The sequence below is a fragment of the Scyliorhinus torazame genome, chromosome 3 (genome assembly GCF_047496885.1).
Source record: "Scyliorhinus torazame isolate Kashiwa2021f chromosome 3, sScyTor2.1, whole genome shotgun sequence".
Classification (NCBI taxonomy): domain Eukaryota; kingdom Metazoa; phylum Chordata; class Chondrichthyes; order Carcharhiniformes; family Scyliorhinidae; genus Scyliorhinus; species Scyliorhinus torazame.
The window spans coordinates 268,042,642-268,061,181 of record NC_092709.1 but is presented as its reverse complement, the minus strand read 5'-3'; the positions used below and the strand labels follow the sequence as shown (position 1 = coordinate 268,061,181).

At 43.4% G+C, this 18,540-nt stretch overlaps 1 protein-coding gene and 1 long non-coding RNA gene across 3 annotated transcripts in view; one reads left to right on the top strand and one right to left on the bottom strand.

The window, feature by feature from the left end:
* Positions 1-5,678, top strand: part of LOC140409114 (uncharacterized) — a 34,272-nt gene extending 28,594 nt beyond the window's left edge. The window contains exons 4-5 of the long non-coding RNA XR_011940281.1: positions 1,909-2,094; positions 3,568-5,678. This is a non-coding gene — a long non-coding RNA (uncharacterized lncRNA). The remainder of the gene's footprint in view (positions 1-1,908; positions 2,095-3,567) is intronic.
* Positions 1-17,199, bottom strand: part of LOC140409113 (aquaporin-3-like) — a 35,498-nt gene extending 18,299 nt beyond the window's left edge. Inside the window, exons 1-4 of one of the 2 annotated variants that reach the window (XM_072497231.1) lie at positions 17,055-17,199; positions 15,835-15,961; positions 7,464-7,601; positions 3,383-3,501 (exon numbers count right to left, since the gene is read on the bottom strand). In XM_072497231.1, coding sequence (XP_072353332.1) covers positions 3,383-3,501; positions 7,464-7,601; positions 15,835-15,961; positions 17,055-17,102 — 432 coding nt within the window. In that variant the 5' untranslated portion in view covers positions 17,103-17,199. Of the gene's footprint in view, positions 1-3,382; positions 3,502-7,463; positions 7,602-15,834; positions 15,962-16,994 lie in introns of both variants that reach the window. The other variant, XM_072497230.1, reaches the window with a different exon arrangement.
* Between the last annotated feature and the right edge of the window lie 1,341 nt (positions 17,200-18,540).

The window sequence follows — 18,540 nt, the reverse complement described above, 5'->3', positions numbered from 1 at the left end:
TTTCTCTTCCTTATCATTTATTCATAAAGCATCGTTCAATTTTGAAAAAATAATGTCAGACATGCTGAGTGAAATTTTTCCGGTCCCACAAGGTAGGTTTGAAGTAGGACTGAGAGGAATGTCAAAGATATAAGGGATTCTGGGTGATTTTCCTGGAGGTGACAGAGGCGACCAGCCCTCCTGCTGCAGCAGGTAGTCAAACCTGCAAAATTAAATGTCCATTTGTGGTCTGATTGGATATGTTGCTAGGATCTGCCTGGTGGTGGACAAGTACCCCATTGAGGGCCAAGCGCAGCAGATGTCTGGAGGCAGCTTGCTGGTGGCCAGACCAATGGGGCCTGTAGGCCTCCTAATCTCATCCCTCCCCTACCGCAGCAATTTTTGAGCAAGCCACATCTGTGGTGGCCATTCTCCATGGTAGGTTCCCTTCCTCAGCGGGGCTTGGCAGCTGTGGGCATTTAAGAAATGCAAATACCTCTTTCAGACATAATGGGTGAAATCATGGAGAAGCCTTTGGTGTACCTGCTGTCCTTCCGAGGCTGCCTCCTCTGATTGTGGAACCCCATGCCATCCTTAACAGGATGCCTGACCTGGAGATGGCTTCTTAATTGGCTGCCTCCAGGAAGATCTCCCAGGTGGGCATCCCAACAGCGGTGTCAGGGCTCAGAAATGGCCCTGACTCATATTCATATCCTGAGTGCATAAGATTCCATTTTCTTGTTCTACACACCGTCTCCCTGAGGTGGAGGGCAAATAGGAGAAGAAATGGCAGCTCTCCTTTGATATCCAGTTCAACCTCTTACCCTGTAATTTCCCATCTACTTCTTTTGTCTGCCAGCATGCTGAGGAATGAACTAATAAAATCTGAAAGTATGTTAAACAATTGTCAGAATTCTCCGTGCCAGAAACTAAGTGGTGACGCTGGGACTGAATCGGTGGTGTTCTACGACAGCAAAATTGGCGCCGTTCCCAAGCCAATCCATGGTCTAGCAACAGCGCCACGTGGAACACGACTGATTCCAATGAAAAATGGTGTCTGATTCAGCGGGCTCTGGATTGACACTCGAGAGGCTGACAAGCTGCAGCCACATATAAGCACTCCACTCCCCATACTCACCACCCCAGTCAACAAGATGGCAGCAAGGAGAGTGACACCTCGCTTCACGGACACTGAGCTGTAGACCCTACTTGACACAGTGGAGGAGATGCAGGGCACCCTGTACCCTGGGGTGGGGAGGCGGTTGCCACCCACTGCTGCGCACCAGGCCTAGGAGGCAGGTGGGAGAGGTCATGAGCACCGTAGGCATCGCTATCAGGACCAGCCAGCAGTGCAGAAGAAACTGCATGACCTCCTCAGGGCGGCGAGGGTGAGCAGCGCCAGGGTCCCAGGTAGCGCTAGAGTCCCAGGTTCGATTCCCGGCTTGGGTCACTGTCCGCGTTGGGTCTGCAAGTTCTCCCCTATGTGGGTTTCCCCCGGGTGCTCTGGTTTCTCCCCACAAGTCCCGAAAAACGTGCTTATTAGGTGAATTGGACATTCTGAATTCTCCCTCTGTGTATCCGATCAGACGCAGGAGTGTGGCGACTAGGGGATTTTCATAGTAACTTCATTGCAGTGTTAATGTAAGCATATTTGTGACACTAACAAAGATTATTGTAGTAGGCAGCTCTGTGCCCATGGCAATAACCCCATCCCATACACCCGTAATCCCGCCCTCTGCCCCCTGCCCGAGGGCAGTGGCGGGGTGGGGGGAGGCTGCCGAACCCCCACCCTGCACCATCTACAAGCACCCATTCTGACCGCCATGGTGGGGTGCCCTGGCCATGAAGACCACCAGCTGCCTACACCCTGTGCTGCATGCGTCTGACTGTATAGCATTGTGCATTTTCTGTCTCCCCGCCCCACCCCAGGAGAAGTTGGCGCGCAACCACTGTGAGAGAGAGAAAACTGGAGGGGCACCGCCGGACCTCTCACCACAGCAGAGCAGTGGGCACTGGACCTGGTTGGTGAGCCCGGGGAGAGGGCGGTCACCGAGGCAGAGGTTGGCATTGGCCAGCAAGTGAAACCCTGCTGAGTTGCGGAAATCTGTTTTGAAAGTAAGTGTTGCCCTTGCTCCCCTATAAAATGTCAATTAGGCAGAGACATTGGCCGGAATTCTCCGGCTGTTGGAATTCTCAGTTCCCGCCAGCAGCGGATCCCCGCCCTCGGGTTTCTCGGCAGCATGTGGTATCGTCAATGGGAATTCCCATTGATAAGCCGCGGGAGTTACCCGCTGTCAGCGAATGGCGCACCGCCAAGAAAGACACAGCTGGGGGCCCGGAGAATCGAGCCCATTTTAACATCAATAACAGAAACTTTCCTCACTTTACACCTCTTACTCTTGAGCAGACAAATATACATGAAAAAACACATCAAAGAAAGAGTAACTCATCACAACATCATAAAGATGTCAATCAATGAAATAAAATACTCCCTTTCCACTTGTCTAAACAGATCCCTGCCAGGCTAATCAATTAGTCAGTCTTGGAGGCTAGAAAGAGGCCTTCTGGAGAAACACAGGTCTGGCCATGTGTTTCTGTCAATCCAGTTCCCAGGGGCATGGAAGGCATGAACGGTAGCATTGTGGATAGCACAATTGCTTCACAGCTCCAGGGTCCCAGGTTCAATTCCGGCTTGGGTCACTGTCTGTGCGGAGTCTGCACATCCTCCCCTTGTGTGCGTGGGTTTCCTCCGGGTGCTCCGGTTTCCTCCCACTGTCCAAAGATGTGCAGGTTAGGTGGATTGGCCATGATAAATTGCCCTTAGTGTCCAAAATTGCCCTTAGTGTTGGGTGGGGTTACTGGGTTATGGGGATAGGGTGGAAGTGTTGACCTTGGGTAGGGTGCTCTTTCCAAGAGCCGGTGCAGACTCGATGGGCCGAATGGCCTCCTTCTGCACTGTAAATTCTATGAAACTATGAAGCACATGGGAGGGGCTTGGTGGAGGCAAGGGGTCATGGGGGGAGGCAAGGGGCCATGGAGGGGGCATGGGGAATGAACAGGAGTGTGAGGTGTGAGGGATAGAGGGCTTAACAACTTTTTATATATATATATATATATGGGATGAAGTCCCAGAGAACTAAAGCAGGCCTTTTAACCAGCCCACCTCAATACTGGGGCACCTCCCTGGCCACATCCAGTCTATGCCTGGGTACAGTGGGTTGACTTGATCTCACTCTCTCACTGGACCGAATATAATGCAAGCAGGGGCATTTATACAGAAATGGGTCTTGGTCATTGAGCTTCCTGTCTTGTTCACGAAAATCTGGCTTAAACTGAGAGATGACAAGTTTACACTCCCTCACGCATTAAACACATGTAATTCATTGAAGTTCTGCTCACCTACCTGTTCAAAAATGCCATTTACTGCACTCAAATGTTCATGTGGATAAGTAGCAAATATTCCAGCAGTAGAGTTTGCTCCAAATACTGTCAGCTGTTTATTACCATAATGCCACAATTTATCTGCAATGGTATAATTATTAATAGAAATTCTGTTTGTGATTCACTTTCTTGGTTTTTCCCCAACAGACACTTGCAGCTTTCTCAAGATGAAGGAAAGTATTACGCCCCTGAATATCATTTTGCTCACACAGGTAAAAAGGTAACAAAAACGGGACACTGAAAATAAATACAGTACAGAAACGATCATCAGATGCAACTTAACAGAGCTGAAAGCAGAGTACCAAAGACCCCAAGGAAAATAATAAAAGGATGAGTTTTAATAACCTAAAAAGGTTGTTCAGAATATTTTCTTCCAAAGAAGATCATTTTGTTTTATTTTAGACTTCAATGTTAGTTTTTACCAATTTGAACTGCTGAATAGAGCTTTGTGCGCTCAGCATGCAGTGAGACCACAGAGTTTTCAGCCACTTTAACTATTTCACGAGTTACTTATTTAAAGGCCCAGTACAACTGTGAAAGGGTGACAGATTCAGGTTTAGCAGTTTCTTGAACTAAGGGCCCGATATTCACTGGGAGGCAATGATTGGCAGAAGAATGGGCGTACAGTTTTGCAGTTGAGAAAACAGAAATGGGAGTTCCCTGCAGAATTGAAAGACAGAAAGTGTGTCATTCTTTAAAATCTGTTTCCCTGCCACAGCCAGACAGATTGAGAGGCTTTGTGGCTATCGGGTGAAGAGTCCTGCAACAACAGGGAGAAGCTAGAGAGTGTAAAGGAAGGAGGGGGGGCGGGGAGATTATGCGGTGGATTATAACCCTAGCCCTTTTTTATGACAATCCCAGATCAGCTGTGCCTCTCAAATGATCCCTCTGAAGCTCAGGTTGAGAAAGACAGATCCTAAATCCCCTTCTCCGGAATGGTCAGGTGTTTAGAGGGGGTAGAGAACATAGAATTTCGCTACATGCGGATGATTTATTATTATATATCTAACCCATTGAAATGTATGGAAAAGATTATGAATATATTGGAAAAATTTGGAACCTTCTTGGGAATATAACAAAAAGTGAAATATTTCCAATAAATACCCTGGGGAGAGAGAGAGACAGATTTAGGTATCCTTCCATTGAAACTAACCAAAAGTAGATTCAGTTTCTTAGGTATTCAGGCAGCTCATGATTACGCCACAATGTATAAATGGAATCTGGCAGGCCTGGTGGAGGGGTAAAAGAAGATTTTAAAAGGTGAAATACCCTTCCACTTTCAATAGCTGGGCGGGTACAAATGATCAAAATGAGCATCCTACCAAACTTTTTATTTGTGTTTCAATCCCTCCCAATATTCCTATCGAAGGCATTTTTCTATAAAATGGAAATAATAATTTCAGATTTGATATGGGCTTGTAAAATTCCACAAATGCGATGTGTGTTTTTACAAAGGAATCGGTGGGTGGGAAGGTTGGTATTCCCCAATCTTTTGTATTATTTTTGGGTGGTGAATATAGAGAAGATTCGGCAATGGTGGAGAGAGGAAGAAGCGGAATGGGTACAGTTGGAGGAAGCATCGTGAAAGGGGCCTAGCTTTAAGGCTTTAGCTATGGCACCACTCCCATTTACCCCGGTGAAGTTTACAGAATGCCTGGTAGTGGCAACTTCCTTAAAAATCTGGAGCCAATTGAGACAACATTTTTGTTTGGTAAATATGTTGGTGCTCGCCCCTATTTATGGAAACCACCGATTCACCCCGGCAAGATTGGATATAATATTTAAACGGTGGATTAAAGGAGGTTGAGACAGGTGAAAGACTTGTTCTTAGAATGTATGTTTGCAAACTTTGAAGAATTGAGGAAGAAACACAAAATGCAGAGGGAGGAGAAGTTTAAATATCTTCAATTACAAAATTTGGTGAAAAAAGAGTTGTCCTCTTTCCCTCGACTATCAGATAACAACTTGCTTGATAAATTGCTCTTGCCAAATGAGTTGGGAGATGGGAAAATTATTAACATTTACTGAAAGACACAAAGAAAGCACCGAATGAGGAGATAAAACAAAAGTGTGAGGAACAGTTGGATATGGAATTGGAATGGGAAGAATGGACTGAAATTATTGTAATGTGAGAGTACCTTTAAGAAATGGGTGTTTATAAATGGGTGTGTATATAAATATCTGTAGTGAGAGTACCTTTCAGAAATGGGTGTTTACTACTGCAGTGGTGTCAGAGAGTGGGTGGAGCTGGGCTGTCTGTCAGCTTTTTACTTTTGTTTTAGGCTGTTTGCTGCAGGGTGTGTTTTAGTTTCATTTTCAGTGTTGGAGCTGAAGCCAGACCAAGCAGGTGTACTGCTGTTCTCTCTGCTATCAAAAGACTATCTCTTGATCATTTGGTGAATTCAGAATTATAAATGTTTTCAGTAGTGACTTTAACCTGATGTGCTTCTGTTAAAGGTTTTGTTTTTTAAGTCTTATGGATGTTAAAAGGACAGCTTACGGATTACTTAGTGTTGTAGTCTTTGGAGTGTGTAGTTGAATTAATGGTTGCTAAGATGTTCACTGTATGTTTTAAAAAGGTTAACTCGAGTTCATTGAATAAACATTGTTTTGCTTTTAAACAATACTTTTCCATTTCTGCTGTACCACACCTGTAGAGTGTGTGCTCCCCATACCACAATCTATTAAAAGTTGTGGGTCAGGTGAATTCCATGATACACTTTGGGGTTCTCTAAACCCTGGCCCATAACATTATGCACAGGGTCAATACTACATCTTCATGTGCTAGTATGAGCTTGAAACAATTCATGGAAGTACATAGGGCCCATATGACACAGGAGAGAATAAGCCGATTCTTCACAGAGGTAGAAGATGAATATGAGAGGTGTAAAGGAGGACCAGATAACTATGTTCATGTATTCTGTCCACAATTACTGGGGTTTTGGATCTCGGTATTTAAAGCTTTAACAAAAATTGTGGAGGTGGAAATATTACCAGGACCTCTTGAAGCAATTTTTGGAGTGTTGGAAGTATCAGGGCTAATAGAAAGGAAAGGAGCCGATGTAATGGTCTTTGCCATATTGCTCATCCGGAGGTGAATTTTATTGGAATGGAAATCAGAAGATCCGTCAAAAGTATCAACATGGTTGGGGGACGAAAGATAAAATGCTGGAAAATCTCAGCAGTTCTGGCAGCATCTGGGAGAGAAAATAGTTAACGTTTCGAGTCCAATGACTCTTTGTCAAAGCTAACAGACAGAGAAAGTGGGAAATATTTATACTGTGGAGTGAAAATGAAAGATGAGTCATAGCCCAGAAACCCAGGTAAACCGGGTGCTAATGGCCACAGAAACCAAGGGGAAAGAGTGCTAATGGCAGTCCCCAGAGAGGACAAAAGATGTGAAAGGCCAAACAGCAGAGAAACTAACACCAGAGGGTGAACTGTGACAGATGTAGATGTGGGGGGAGGGGATGGGGGAAACAAAAAGGAGAACACAGAGGTAGCTAGCAGCACAGAACCCATTCAACCCAAATCACTGTGATAGTCATGAGGCGGGAGCACCAAATCTGCCTGCTGCACACCTACAACTGAAGCAGCATGGTCAGGTCGAGAATTGCAACCTCTGCTCCCATGCAATGGGCCAGGCATAATTTTAGTCTCTGATGTCTCTGGCTTTCAGCCATGTCCAAATAAAATAACCTGCTCACATTAAATCATCTCATTCCTCTCAGTTGTTAAATATCTAAATCAGCTCTATTATCAATATTTTAATTAAATAAATTCAGTTGTGAGAGTCTGTTCATAATTTAGAGATAAATTCCAGATTATAATAGATAAATGTTGGGAAGAGTATCAGAAACAATATTTGCAGCACCCTGTGTGAATATGATACAAAGATAAATAGAAATATTTGGGTGCATTTATATCATTAATAATTTATTACTGAATTCCAATATAAAGCTTTAACTTGTTTTAAGTTTTAATATACGTATAAAATTATTTTACATTATACATTATTGAAATTTGGTGGTTTCAATACTCACCGTAATACAAACCAAACATTATTCCTGATCCAAGGAAGGCACCTAATGTTTGTGCCAAAAAGAAGAAAGGAAATTTTAACCAGGGTTCACAGGCGAGTAAGCACAAAGCAAAGGTCACTGCGGGATTCAGGTGAGCTCCTATATAAAGAAGAAAAGAGTTGTGAATTTATACACAGTAAATGGTAAATTGCACTTATAAATAGGATATAGGAACATAGAAACATAGGAGCAGGAGTAGACCATTTGGCCCCTCGAGCCTTCTCCACTATTCAACTGGATTATGACTGATAATTAATCTCAATGCCACTTTCCCATGCTATCCCCATATCCCTGGATGTCTTTCATATGTAGAAATCTATCAATCTCAGTCTTGAACATAATAAATGGCTGAGCTTCCACAGCCCTCTAGGGTAGAGAATTGCTACCCTCTGGGTGAAGAGATTTCTCCTCATCTCTGTCTGAAATGGTCTACCCCTTATTCTGAGACTATGTCCCTTGGTCCCAGCCAGGGAAAACATCTTTGCTGCATCTACCCTGTCGTACCCTTTAAGAATTTTGAAAGTTTCAGTGAGATTACCTCTCATTTTTCTAAACCCGAGGAATATAGGCCCACCCTCCTCAACCTCTCCTCATTGGACAGTCGCGCCATCTCTGGAATCAGTCTAGTGAACCTCCGCTAAACGTCCGCTATAGCAAGGATGTCTTTCCTTAGATAAGGAGACCAAAACTGCACACAATGCTCCAGGTGTGATCTCCCCAAAGCTCTATACAATCGAAGCAAGATGTAAATTATAGTATAAATTTATTATATTATTGGTGGGCAGTGGAACTGAGAAATAAAAAAAAAGTGGATATTTGCTTATTAGGTATTTTGGCACGCCAGCTCTTTTAAATCCATAGCAAAGTACTACCAAGTATCATTGACAAAAATGGTAGGTGGTTTACCTGCAATAGAATTGAACAAATGGAAACTACACCATTTAGAACATAGAACATAGAACAGTACAGCACAGTACAGGCCCTTCGGCCCAAGATGTTGTGCCGACCACTTATCCGAATCTAAGTTCAACCAAACCAACATCCCTTCAATTTACTGCTGTCCATGTGCCTGTCCAAGAGTCGCTTAAATGTCCCTAATGACTCAGACTCCACCACCTCTGCTGGCAGTGCATTCCACGCACCCACCACTCTCTGTGTAAAGAACTTACCTCCAACATCTCCACCATAACTTCCTCCAATCACCTTAAAATTATGTCCCCTCGTGACAGCCATTTCCGTCCTGGGGAAAAGCCTCTGGCTATCCAGAGAAATGTATTTTTAATTTGTTCATGGAATGTGGGCATCGCTAGCTGGGCCAGCATTTATACCCATCTTTGGGGGCATCCTTGCTATAGCGGACGTTTAGCGGAGGTTCACTAGACTGATTCCAGAGATGGCGCGACTGTCCAATGAGGAGAGGTTGAGGAGGGTGGGCCTGTATTTCTAGGGTTTAGGAAAATGAGAGGTTATCTCACTGAAACTTTCAAAATTCTTAAAGGTTGTCTGGAATCACATGTAGGCCAGGCCAGGTAAGGATGGCAGATTTCCTTCCCGAAAGGACACTGGTAAACCAGATAGCTTTTTACAACAATCGACAATGGTTTCATGCTCATCATTAGACTTTTAATTCCAGATTTCTATTGAATTCAAATTTCACCACCTGCTTTGGTGGGATTCAAACCCCGGTCCCCACAGCCTCAAATTTAGCAAACCCCATTACGGTTTCTTTTGGAGTTCCAGGGGTGGTCCCTCGCTCAAATGCACTCAGTGCCAGCATTACGAAGGGGGGAGGGGGGGAGGGGGGCGCTGGGGGTTGTGTGGGAGGGTTGCACTGAGAACCACCAGCCCTTGCTGCCAGTACCCTTTCTCCGTCCGCATAACACAAACCCTACACAGTACTTCTCCCCCGAACCCAGCCTACTATCACTCACCTGTAGCCCAGCGCCCACAATGCCTCCTCCCCAGTGGTGCTGTCAAGTAACAAAGAGCTGTCAGCTTCTGATAGGTTGGCAACTCTTTACAGGTGGGCCTACAACGTGGGATTACAGGTGGGACTACAACGTGACCAAACAACATGAGCAGCAAGTGATAGACAGAGCTAAACGATCCCACAATCAATAGATCAGACCCAAGCTCTACAGCCCTGCCATATCCAGTCATGAATGTTGGTGGACAATCAAACAACTCATCGGAGGAGAAGACTCCACAAATATTCTCAACCTCAATAATGGGGTGATCCAGCATATTAGTGCAAAAGACAAGACTGAAGCACTCGCAATATTTTCAGCCAGAAGTGCCGAGTGGATGATCCATCTCGGTCTCCTCCAGAGCACCCCAGCATCACAGATGCCAGTCTTCAGCCAATTCAATTCACCCACGTGATGTCATGAAATGGCTAAAGGCCATGGATACAGCAAAGGATATGGGCCCTGACAATATTATGACTGGGCACAATGTCGACTTATGTTCCAGAGTTTGTTGCACCCTGAACCAAGCTTCTCCAGTGCAACTACAACACTGGCATCTACCCGGAAATGTGGAAAGTTTCCCAGGCATGCCCTGTACACAAGAAACAGGACAAATTCAAACCGGCCAATTACCACCCTTTCAGCCAACTCTGCACCATCAGTAAAATGATGGAAGGGCTCATCTACAGTGCTATCAAGCAGCACTTACTCAGCAATAACCGGTGCACAGACACTCAGTTTGGGTTCCGTCAGGGTCACTCAGTTCCAGACCTCATGACAGCCTTGGTTCAAACATGGGCAAAGAGCTGACTGTGAGAGGTGAGGTGAAAGTGACTGTCCTTGAGATCAAGACAGCATTTGATCAAGTATAGCATCAAGGAGCCATAGCAAAACTGGAGTCAATGGGAACCAAGGGGGAAACTCTCCACTGGTTGGAGGCATAACTAGCACAAAGGAAGATGGTTGTTGGAGGTCTGTCAGCTCAGTCCCAGGACATCACTGCAGGAGTTTCTTGGGATAGTGTCCCCAGCCCAACCATCTTCATCTTCACTGTCTGTGCAGAGTCTGCACGTTCTCCCTGTATCTGTGCTGTTAGATAATTTGGATATTCTGAATTCTCCCTCCGTGTACCCGATCAGGCACCGGAATGTGGCGACTAGGAGCTTTTCACAGTAACTTCATTGCAGTGTTAATGTAAGTGTAGTAACAATAAACATTATTCAAACAGCTGCTTCACCAATGACCTCCCTTCCATCAGAACGTCAGAAGTGGGGATGTTTGCAGATGATTGCACAATGTTCAGCACCATTCTCAATTCCTCAGATAATGAAGTAGTCTATGTCCAAATGCAGCAAGACCTGGACAAAGTCTAGGCTTGGGTTGACAAGTGGCAAATAGCATATCCGCCACACAAATGCCAGGCATTGACCATCTTCAATAAGAAAGAATCACCCCTTGACATTCAATGGCATTACCATCACTGAACCCCCACTGTCAACATCCTGGGGCTACCATTGAACAGAAACTGAACTGGACTAGTATAAAAGTACTGTGGTTACAAGAGCAGGCCAGAGGCTAGTAACTCACCTCTTGATTCTCCAAACCATGTCCACCACCCACAAGGCACAAGTGTTATGGGCCAGGGTTTAGAGACCCCCAAAGTATGTTATGGAGTTCACCTGACCCACAACTTTTACTAGATTGTGGTATGGGGAGCACACGGCCCACTCTACAGGTGTGGTACAGCAGAAATGGAAAAGTATTTTTTAAAGCAAAACAATGTTTATTCTATGAACTCAAGTTAACCTTTTTAAAACAAACAGTGAACATCTTAGCAACCATTAATTCAAATACAACCCCCAAAGACTACAACACTAAGTATCCTTTAAGCTTTCCTTTTAACATCCATACGACTTAAAACACCTTTTACCAGAAGCACATCAGGTTAAAGTCACTACTGTTATTAGTTTTAAATCACCAGGATCAATTTACAGTCTTTAGATTACAGAGAGAGATTCATAAACCTTCTGGCTGTGACTGCAGCTATCCAGCTCTGAAAACGAAACTAAAACACACCCTGCAGCAAACAGCCTAAAACGAAAGTAAAAAGCTGACAGACAGCCCAGCTCCACCCACTCTCTGACATCACTGCAGTAGTAAACAGCCATTTTTTAAAGGTACTCTCACTACAGATATTTATATACATACCTTTTTATAAACACCCAATTCTTAAAGGTACTCTCACATGACACAAGTCAGGGGTGTAATGGAATAGTCTTCATTTGCCTGGATGAGTGCAGCTCCAACAACACTCAAGACGCTCGACACCATCCAGGACAAAGCAACTCACTTGATTGCTCCTTCTTCCACAAACATTCAAACTCTCCACCACTGACTCACAGTAGCAGCAGCGTACACCATTTACAAAATGCACTGCAAGAACTCACCAAAGTCACTGTCCATGTGGAATTTGCACATTCTTCCCGTGTCTGCATGGGTCTCACCCCCATAACCCAAAAAGATATGCAGGGTAGGTGAATTGGCCATGCTAAATTGCCCCTTAATTGGAAAAAAATAATTGATTTTTTTTTAAATTGTAAAACTCATGGCCACTACAATCCAGAATGACAAGGGCACCAGATACCTGGAAACACCATCACCTGGGAGTTCCCCTCCAAGTCACTCACCATCCTGATCCGGAAATATATTGCTGTTCCTTCACTGTTACTTGGTCAAAATCCTGGAACTCCCTCCCTAATAACACTGTGGGTGTACCTACACCTACACCGTATGGACTGAACAGCTCCAGAAGATAGCTCGCCACCACCTTCTCAAGGGCAATCAAGAGTGGGCAATGAATGCTGGTCTAGCCAACAAAGCCCCAATCCCATAAAAATGAATAAAAAGAACTTTCACCCCTAGCATCCTTAACTAGGCAGCTATTCCCATCAATAATTGCCTTGAATAGGTGCTGGCAAGCTTCCTTCCTGAACTGCTGCAAACCACATGGTGTCAGTACACCCACAATGCCGTTTGGGAGGGAGTCAGTGTAACACCTCTGTTCAAGAAAAAAGGAGGCAGAAATCAGGAAACTATAGGCCAGTTAGCTTAACGTCTGTCATGGTAAATTGCTAGAATCCATTATTAAGGAGATTATAGCAGAATACCTAGAAAATCATAATGCGATTAGGCTGAGTCAACAGGGTTTTGTGAAAAGGAAATTGTGTTTAACTACTTAATTAAAATTCTTTGAGGAGGTAACAAGCATGGTGGATAAAGGAGAACCTGTAGATGTGGGGCGGGATTCTCCCCTACCCGGCGGGGCGAGGGGTCCCGGCGCCGAGTAGTGGGGTAGATAGCAGCTGCCATATTCCTTTGATGAGTGGGAGCGCCCCCCGGCGATTCTCCGACCCGGCGGGGGTCGGAGAATCCCGCCCCTGGTGTATATAGATTTTCAAAAGGCATTTAATAAGGTGCCATATCAAAGGTCACTATGCAAAATAAGAGTTCATCGTGTAGCATGGGTTGGTTAGCTCAGTGTTCTTCAAACCTTTTTTCCCGGGGACCCATTTTTACCAACCGGCCAACCTTCGGGACCCAACCCGGCCGACCTTCGCGACCCACGCCGGCCGACCTGAGCGACCCACCATTTTCTCTTACCTTGTTTGCTGATAAAAATGGAGGAAATTGTTTTGGGTCCCTTTGGCCCTCGTACACGCTCCTCCAATGGAACCTGTTGGATGAAGGTGAAGCCTTCCGGTGTCGGAAAGTATGGAGTCTCCATCTGTCCAAAGTTCTGCATTTTTTCCCGTAAAATTTTATTAAATAAAAAAAACCCGAACTTGTAAAAAAATAAAAAATAAAGAATGAATAAAATAAATGAAAAAAAAATTAAATGAATAAAATAAATGAATAAAATGAATACCCCCCCCCGAACTTGTAAAAACAAAATAAAATGAATAAAATAAATGAAAAAAATAAAAATTAAATGAATAAAATAAATGAATAAAATGAATAAAAACTCCCCAAACTTGTAAAACACAAAGCTGCAACTGTTTAAAAAAATAGCGGCCGCACTGCGCATGCGCGCCAATGATCGGGCGCGCATGCACAAAGCGGCCAAATTTTTTTTACATGTTCGCAGCCATGTTAAAGGCCGCTTGCAGCCAGCGTTATTAAAAGCGAAACCGGGAGCACCGCGAAGGACGACTCCACGACCCTCCCGTCACCCGAAGTGGGTCGCGCCCCCGAGTTTGAAGAACACTGGGTTAGCTAACAGGAATCAGACAGTATGATTAAATGGGTCCTTTTTGTGTTGGCAAGCTGTAACTAGTGGAATGCCACAGGGCTCAATGCTGGGGCCTCAACCATTTACAATCTACTTCAATGACTTGGATGAAGGGACCGCATGTATGGTAGCTACATTTGCCAATGGCACCATGATAGGTAGGAAAGTAAATTGGCAAGAGAAGATAGAGAGTATGTAATGGGATAAAGGGTTAAATAAGTGGACAAAAATTCAGCAGATGAATTATAATATGTCAAAATGTGAACTTGTCCACTTTGGCAGCAAGAGTAGAAAAGCAGCATACTACTTAAATGAAGAGAGATTGCAGAAATCAGTGATACAAAGGGACCTGGGTGTCATGGTATATGATTCACAAAAGGTTAGTATGCAGGTACAGCAAGTGATTAGGAGGACAAATGGAATGTAAGTACTTATTTCAAGAGGAATACAATATAAAAGTGGTGAAGATTTACGGCAGCTTTTTTGAGCTCCTTATTTAAGGAAATATCATAATGCTCTAGAAGCAGTTCCAAGAAGGTTCACCAAACTCATTCATGGGATGAAGGTCTTACAAAGAAAGGTTCAACAGGTTGGGTCTTTACCCACTAGAGTATAGAAGAATGAGAGGTGATCTTATTGAAACATATATGATCCTAAGGAGACTTGATGTGGATGCTGGGAAGATGTTTCCACTTGTGGAGGAAGCCAGAACGAGGGACACAGTTTAAAAATAAGAAGTCTCTCTTTTACGATCAAGGTGAGGCAAAATTGGGCAACATGCGGCGCAGTGGTTAGCACTGGGACTGCGGCTCGAGAACCCGGGTTCAAATCCTGGCCCTGGGTCACTGTTCGTGTGGAGTTTGCACATTATCCCCATGTCTGCATGGGTTTCACCCCTACAACCCAAAGATGTGCAGGTTAGGTGGATTGGCCACGCTAAATTGCCCCTTAATGGGAAAAATATATATAATTGGGTGCTCTAAATTTATTTTTAAAAAGATGAGGCAAAATCAATTGTCTCTGAGGATAGGTGATCTGCAGAATTCTCTTCACAGGAAACAAGTGGAGGCCAGGTCTTTGAATTTATTCAAGACAGAGTTAGACAGTTTTTTGATAGAGAAGGGACTCAAGGCCTATGTGGGGCAGACAGGAAAGTAGAGTTGAGACCGCAATCAGCCATGATCTTATTGAACGTTGCAACAGACTCATAGAGCCGAATATCCTACCCCTACTCTTAAATCCTATGTCCTTTGCCCTATGTTCCCATCAGTCACACTGGTTTCAATACTATGTCCACAGATGTTTGGGCCAAACTTGAGTTTTCCAGGTAAATGAGGTAATTTTTAAATTCATTTACAGGACATGGGCATCACTGGCTGGGCCAGCATTTATTACCCATCCCTAACTTCCCTCCATTTCAGGGTTCATTTGAGAGACAACCATATTGCTGGGTCTGGAGTCACATGTCGGCCAGACCAGATAAGGATGGCAGATTTCCTTCACTAAAGGGACATTAGTGAACCAGGTGGGTGTTTACGACAATCAGGAATGGTTTCATGGTCATCATTCGACTTTTAATTCCGGATTTTTTATTAAGTTCAAATTTCACCATCTGCCATGGTGGGATTTGAACCCAGGTTCCCAGATCTTGCCCTGGGCCTCTGGATTCTAGTCCAGTGACAATACCTTCATGCCATTGCCTCCCCAAATTAATGCCAGTCTCTACTGCAATGGTGAAACTCATGTTTGATCTTTGGAGCTGTAGAGTAAAACACTTTCACCCATTAATGTGGACTTGCAGTAAAATGGAAAAAAGGACCATGTTCATTACACTGCATTTTGAAGACTTTAAGTAATTTCACTTAATGCCACTAATTCTCAATGAAGTACGGACATTTTTATTTTTGCGTGTCAGCGTACGAAAAGCCACAAGATGCAGCGCCTTTAACTCAGTTAACTTCTTTTCAGAGAGGTATTTTCAACTGAAAATTAATTGTCTTTTATGAGAGGTGTTCAACCTAGAACTATGTGTGTAATGTTATGAAAACCCCTTAATCCTTCATGAATATTTACATACCTGAGACTTTACTAGTTACCAATATACCCAGAGCCACTGCAAATCCACCAGCAAAAGTAACAGTCAAAAAGTCTTTGTGTGCACCACAACTCAGAACAAACTGCGCTGTCGCTCCACAGCTCAGCATCTGCAAAGTAAATGGCAATAATCAATAAACAATGTTTGCTCCCTTTGTAGATTGACTTGCATTCCCCCCCCAATGTGTCCAAGTGAAATAGACTGGGGTGAATTAAAATTTGAGATGTGTATTAAGTTTTTTAAGGAGATAGTTGTTATGAGGTAAGGGGGATGAGGATGAGGGGGAAGGGTATACTACTCTTGGAGCTCGCTGTTACGACGGTGGGACCATTGTTCCATTCTTGGATTTTGTATTTGTTGCTTGGTATAAGATTTGACAGATTGCACTCTCAGCTATTGGGAGAGCTCAAATCCCAGCTTTAGCCGATACCTCACTGAAATGGCCAAGATTTGCTAGCTGTGTCAATTATTCAAGACAGCATTGTGCCAGTGCGCTCCCACTCATCAAAGGAAAATGGCAGCTGCTATCTAGCTCAGCTTGCATGTAGGCATTTCCTATCGGATGGTTTTGGGAGTAGCACAGGTTTTCCTGTGCTTCAAATTGTAGGTTATCCACCCCTTACTCTAACTTCCTCTCCTAAATTGGAGAGTTCAACTATAAACTATCTCAAATAAATTAATAAGTACATTTCAAGAAACGAAAATCGCCAGGGTTCGTGAATTGAAGTGGAACTGTGTAGAAACAAAGATTAAAAATGTTTAATTACATACAACAAATTTTGCTTTACTTTACAGTTTAGGCAGTGAGTGGAATAAACTAGTTGTTGGCATAAAATAATCACAAACATTAAAAGGACATTCATTATTTTAGAAAGTTTAAGATGAATAAATAATAACTACTTATAACATTTCCACATACTGTTGGGGACTGCAAATGGGCTCCATACTCAAGTTCACTTCTGCAATTTACTATTTACTACAATTTAAATTTACTATCTATCAAACTGCTAAAATATTTATTTACATAACAAATAAACTTTGCCATTTAATTTCTGTAACTGCGGCAAAAGATTCCTCCAGTAACATGGAGAAACGTATATCTCAGCAATAAAATGTTATTAAAGCTCAGTAGAAAAACTCACTGTATGAATTAAAGTCCCTAAACATTCAGCAAGGCATTGTTTCATCAGAAGGCTTCGGACCTTTAGCATTGTAGTCATTTTTCGCAGGATTTCTTTTTGTTTTTCCATTTTGAATCAATTTCTGTGAGACTTTGTTGCTGATGCAGTCCCGGGTTCAGTGTAACAGCCAGTTCCTTGAGCTCTGAATTTTCCTTTAAATATGCTCAGAATGCCATTGAAACTTTCATTAAACACAATTTAAAGCAAGGGGATGTGGCGCCGACCTGGCACAAAATCATCTAATGGTTTGTAAAAGTAAAATATCGTGCTATGTTAAGCAGTATGTTGTCTGCAATAACTATGCATTTGTATTTTGATCAAATTCACGAGCTTCCCACCAGAAGTAACCAAGACTTAACAATGTTATATTTCGATCCATAGACCAAAATTATGAGAGTGGGAACAAAGCATAGGCAGCTATTGACTAAAGAAGAATTAACTATCAAATTTCATATTTATGCATGAACCTAAGCAAATTCAGCCACAATTATTTATTATGTAACTGAAATTCTTTACAAGCTAGGTGATACAAAATTGTGGATCCATTGAATTTTGCAAGTAATTTTCACTTTAATTTCAAACCTAATTCATAGGCGTTCTGAGTCCTAAGTGCAACATTGGTCCCACAGTTTTATGAGCTTAAAATGAGTGTGACAATATCCAATCATTTCTGATCTCCACAGTGTTCAAGCGACTGCAAAGCTGGCTGGCCAGAATCTTTGTCGACAATAGTCACGAACTGGACCAGCCATGACTATGGCTACAAGCACAGGGCAGAGGCTGGGTATTCTACAGTGAATAACTCACCTCCTGAGTCTCCAAAGCCTGACCACTGTCTACATGGTATGGGAGTGTGATGGAACACTCTCCACTTGTCTGGGTGAGTGCAGCTCCAACAACACTCAAGAGGTTCGACACCATCCAGGACAAAGCAGCCCGCTTGATTGACACTCATTCACCATCTTTAAATTTCATTCCCTCCAACACAATTACAGTGTGCATGATGCACTGTGGCACCGTAACAAGCGCGCTTCAAACAATACTTTCCAAACCCATGACGTCTACCAGCTAGAAAGAGAGCAGAAGGTGCATGAGAACATCACCACCTGAAAGTTCTCTTTAAGTCACACATTATTCTGACTGGGAACTATATCACCATTCCTTCACTGTCGCTGGAACTCCCAACTTCCACACTTAACAGTGTTGTGGGTGTTTCGACACCAGATGGATTAACAGTACTCAAAGAAAGCAGCTCACCACCATCTTCTCAAGAGCAATTAGGGCAATAAATGTGGGCCTTGCCAGTGATTACCGGATCCCATGAACAAATGAAAAAAAATAGGCACCTTAAATTCATTATTGCTAGTATTTGGAAGAATTTGCTTTGAAAATACTTCCACATATATATAGTATCTTTCACAACACTCCAAGTCTGAAATGGGCAAAGGAACCTACGTTTTCTTCATTTCTTCATGGTACACAGGCATCACTAGCAAGACCAGCTTTT